Below are 5084 nucleotides of genomic sequence, written 5' to 3'. Positions count from 1 at the left end.
GTGTCTTGGACTAAGATGGGCTTTTTGGGGTGCACATCCATTTGGAAAAGTTCTTCCTAATTAAAATAACATGTTTTGTTACAACCTTCTTGTATTTCAAGTGATTTGGCTTAATGCGTCTTGCCTCTCCCTAAGGCACAAGTCCACATTGCCGTGGCTCAAAAATTCATCCAGCTGCAACAGGATGTTTAAAAAAGTCACCCGATTCATAGTGAATGAAATGGATCCAGATGGAGACCTGGTCCCAGTTCGCAGCATTTTGGACCACGAACATTTCAGACCCCTCTGCCTAGTGAGAAGAAAAAGAAAAGCCATATTCTGCCCATCTCCCTGCTACAAACAGACGTGGTACAAACTGGATGACGTGCTGCTGCCTGGACAGGATGGTAAAAGCTCAGGTAAAGGCCACATTTATCAATCTTAAGCTCACAATTTCCACAGACTAAAAATTTGGATCATTTGGGGCTGAACTCCACCATGTTCCATCTTTCTCGTTCACAAACAGTTGTAATATCGAGTCTGTGTAATCAAACTTAAGCAAATGCATGGAATGTTTTCAGAGTCCCTCATTCCCGAAGGAAGTGATCAAGATTCAAGGCAATTTCTAGTCAAAAAGAGCACCACTGACAGAGTGGATGGGAGTCTCAGCCTTTCTGCTGACCCCACAAGAGTGGAGCTGAAAGGAGCTGCCTCCTTGGCCAAGGAGTGGTCCATCAAGCTGCAGAAGAACCACATACCACCAAAAAAACTCGAGGCACTGAGAACAGAAAGGTAAGGCAGGCCCAAAGGGTCATCCTCCTCTGCCCCATGCCAGGTCACACAATGGACTTTCCAACAGCCAAACCCCAAGATTAAGACCCAGAAGCATGCATCCTCCCGGAGCACACAGACTTCCAGAGGCAAGGAAAGAGAGGTGATGAAAATTCCTTACCCAGCTTTGTAATGCTTATAGATCTCTCTGCCATTCAGAAAGCAGGAACACCTCAAGATGGAGTCAAGTCCTCTTCCTCCCTCATGGTTTGTACCTGGAAAGGAGCACTTAGATCAGGACACATCACCCATCTGACCTGCCAGGCCACCACCTCACTGTCCCTCAGACAGAGATGGGGAATGCATTGAGGACAGCAAGAATTCCAAGCCTATTTTCTGCCACCTTTTTCCCCTCACTTCTGAGGTGATATTTTCATGTAACACAAACATACAGTCCTACAGGACTTTGTCCTAACTAAACCAGGATTCTTTGTGTTTTTTAGGAAAATTAATACAAATCACTCCTTCATTCAACAACTACACAAAACAGGCCAGAAGTTGTACGTGGTTCATGAGACCATAGAAACCCTGGAGGAGGCCAGCTATGAGGAAACCTCTGACGCAAGGGGGAACTTCATGGCCCAGTTTTACGCCGAGTTCTGTGCCAAGGTTTGGTTTTTCAGGCTCAGGATTCAGCCCTTCCCCACCCTCTGCACATCTTCCAGGCCTGGTAACACGTTTATGTTTCACTAACCAGGGCGCCAGAGAGAACAAGCAAAGCATAACCATACCCAAGGGCTGCACCCTGGCCTTCAAAGCATTCCAGCTGGCCATTTCAGATGCATCATGGGGTAAGTAACTTCCAAAACCTGCCAACTCCTCTATTTGGGAAACAGCACTGAAGAGGAAAGATGTTTTCTGAAGCATTATTCAGCCTCACAGCTGCTCGTTTCAGGACACGAACACAATGTGAGTGACAGAAGTCCCCTGGGAAGAAGGCTGCACATAGTGTACAAGTTAAAAGAGCTATCTGGGAAAGAGATGCAGCTTCGTGGGGGGGTGGGGTGGGTGGAGATAAGGAATGAGAGAGGGATACTGAAAGCCTCAGCTCCCAATTCCAGGAACTGCAGAGCTCCTGCTGAGGAACAACACGCAGAGCTAGTTTCAGTTTCTTTTCTTCCCCAGAAGGACAGTGAGCAAACAGGGTGGCTGCTCCTTCACTAGGATGGGCAGAGAAAGAAAGGACTGAGCGCCACAAATCCTGCAAGATTTGAGAGCGCACATTTGGCTTTCTGCCCCTGTGCTCCCCATGCCTGCATCAATCTGGTTGAGTATAAGCTGTCATATTAATTTCCTTGTGTTTTAACACACTCACTGCCTGATACAGACCCCGACGTAAGGCACAGGACAGTAGGGAATGAGATTCAGGAATAAGGAGTCTTAAATGAACAGATGCATTAGAGAAGAACACAGCCTGACCTACAACCAGCATGTGAGATCTCAGACCTGGGACACCAACATCTTCAGGCTTAAAACCAACCACCCTGGTAAAAAATTACCCCCCAGCTTGAAGCCTTTCAGCAATGTCCTTTTTCTCCTGTTGCAGATCTTCATCATTTCCCAGAAGAACTTACACGCAATTTGGTATCTGATGGTAAGAAACGTATTTTACTCCTTCCCCTTGCACTATTTCTAAACCCTTTGGGCAAGATTGAATCTCTCCAGATAAACACAAGCCACCCAAATCAATGTCTTTGCTGTAGTTCAGAGACAGGACAACTCACAGTTGCACATTGCTTTAAAAGAAAATATTCATAGAAAAGTTTCAAATTCTAAATGTAAGGTGCCAGTGAACTTGCCTGGTTTGAAAGTGATATTTGGGCTCGTTCTGGTTTTCAGGTGTCTTGCAAGGAACATTAGGAGCCCTGGAGGCAGAAGTTAAAAGGAATTGTCACATTCTCTCCACATTGTCTTCTCAGCTGTCCATCATCTTCTTAAAAGCCATCAAAGCTGTGATGAGAGACAGGAACCTCTTCCAAGAACTGAGCCAGAAGGTAAGCAAAGCTCTTCTTACTGCCAGCATTTATAGATGGAGACATCCACCTCTTGCCCCAGAAGCCACCTCTCCTGTGCCACAACTACCAACCCAAAAAGCCTACATTCAGTTCATGTCTGTTCTCCATCACCACACAGGTGCTCAGGATAGTCAGCTGCAGAAATGTGTCCTCTGTAGAGCCTAGCAGGTTCACCTGAAGGTATCAAACTATTTAAATGTCATATCCTGTCTTTAACTGGAGCCAGCTAAAGCCTCAATTACAGCCTCACAAATAGCTTTTAGGGAGGGGAAGACACATACTACATGACTGTTCACATGCTCCTGGACTGCAAGGGACTATCAGCAGCCTCTTAAATCCTGCTGTTTCTTCCTGTCTCCCCTAGATGGAAGCAGTTCTTGATGGAGGTGACAGTGGAGAGCTGAAAACAGAAAGTGCAGCCTTAAAAGAGCTGCTGAGCCACTTGGAGCATTCCTCAGCACACATTCTCCAACGCATGGCAGCAGCCATCATCTACACTCTTGATGCTTTAGAAGGTAAGGCTTACTGGCCAGTTTAACAGAGAAATCCAGCAGAACCACAACACATGAAGAGCATTCCTCACCCTTCACATCTCCCCAGCTGGCTCCAATTGTGGTGGGCTTTTAGCACAAGTTTGGTTTAATTCTGCAGAGCTCAATGAGGATCAGCTCCAGATGCTGCTCGAGTCCTTGGAGAACAAGATTGTGTCCAAACAGCTTAAGCTGGTGAGAGAACGTACACCTCATTGGGCTCAAATGAAGGGACAGGGGGTGGCTCTTATTTCAAGTAAAGCAACATTTACATGATGATACAAGTAGCAGTATCACAATTTAGGGTAACGCTGGGCAAAAGGAAGGAATAATTGCTTCAAATGTGGCAGGGATCAGAATACTTTAAGGAAAATCACCCCAGGGCATGAAAACCAAAGACTTCTACCAACTCTTTTCCTGATAATCAGCATTCAACTGGACTCATCTACCACCACTTGGCTGGAAATGGTGGTCAGGGATCTCTGGCTTCTTTGGCTCCTGATTTAAAAAGGAACACAGCATAAACCCCACCGTTTTACAATTTTAATTTCTTGGCCATAACTAGTTCCCAGGAAGCCAGGAGCTGAATACACAGGCACAACAATCTTTCAGGTTGAAAAGTCCCATTATGAGCAGCACTTCACAAACCCAACAGATCATTTACTTAACACCTTCTACAAATGGGATATTAAAATATGGATTTTGCCTTTCTTTTTTGGTCTTTGCTATGAAGGTTGAGAGCATCTTGAAACAGAAAGAACACGGGAAGGGAGTCAGCAAAGACCCCAGCTTGCTCTCCTTCTCCCGAGAGAGGGAACACCAACTAACCATTGTAATGATGGAGATGAGTGGGGTGAAGCTCGATGAGGATGGATCTGCTGACTGCACAAAAGAAGCCTTCTCAGCCACAGCAGCCCTGTACGTGTCTCTATATGTCCTCAATCTTCTGAGTAACCCACATTAGATTACACAGTCCTCCCATGTGGGATGATTTAAAGATAGTCATTAACCATGTATTTGAAAGTCTCTTACCACAAGCCAGCTTCTTTCTCCAAGTTTCATCCCTGCATAGGTGAGGCTCTTACACTGCTTTGAAATGAGTGGCAAAGAAAAAAAGCTGTGGCTGCCCCATCCCTGGCAGTGTTCAAGGCCAGGTTGGACACAGGGGCTTGGAGCAACCTGCTCTAGTGGAAGGTGTCCCAGCCCGTGGCATGGGTTGGAGCTGGAGGAGCTTTAAGGTCCTTTCCAACCCAAACCACTCGATGATTCTAGAACCAAACTTAAGGCGAGAAAACTCCTTATGGAAGCCAGATCCCAAACCTGGTTTTTCTTTCCTCCCACATGAATGCAAGATGCCAACTGCAAAACCCACTACCCAAATAATCACACACCGCTTGGTTGAGCTTTACGTGACCCTGGTTTTCCTAACCCCAAACCACTACCACAGCTGCTCATACACCAAGGAACACACGAGCAATCCCTCCCCAGTAACACCACAGCTGCTAAGTGGGATCTTAGCGCCGTTTGACCGTGCCCACCCGGTAAACCAGCATCACCCCCCCCACCTGCGTGTGTGAAACCACGCTTCAGAACAACGCTGCAAATACCTCGATGGCTGCTTTATAAATAAAGTTCTTTACTGACCAACAGAGCGCTTTTAAAGGGCGTTTTTCACCCTGAGGTAACGCCGCGGTGCTGCCGGCCCGGCTCCCCTCAGCTCGGGGGTCCC

The 5084-nt window shown here is 46.6% G+C and overlaps 1 protein-coding gene across 1 annotated transcript; it reads left to right on the top strand.

Moving 5' to 3' along the window:
- Positions 1-184: 184 nt before the first annotated feature.
- GSDMA (gasdermin A) lies at positions 185-4305 on the top strand (the record flags this gene model as incomplete). Its single annotated transcript, XM_010017469.1, has 9 exons — positions 185-398; positions 561-771; positions 1254-1419; positions 1508-1601; positions 2357-2404; positions 2650-2804; positions 3190-3340; positions 3477-3550; positions 4089-4305. Coding segments are annotated over exons 1-9 (1330 nt in total), but the record flags the coding sequence as incomplete, so codon positions are not given.
- Between the last annotated feature and the right edge of the window lie 779 nt (positions 4306-5084).

This window comes from Nestor notabilis, unplaced genomic scaffold (genome assembly GCF_000696875.1).
Source record: "Nestor notabilis isolate BGI_N333 unplaced genomic scaffold, ASM69687v1 scaffold27206, whole genome shotgun sequence".
Lineage (NCBI taxonomy): Eukaryota > Metazoa > Chordata > Aves > Psittaciformes > Psittacidae > Nestor > Nestor notabilis.
The sequence above is the reverse complement of the archived record's forward strand: the minus strand, read 5'-3'. Positions and strand labels throughout refer to the sequence as shown.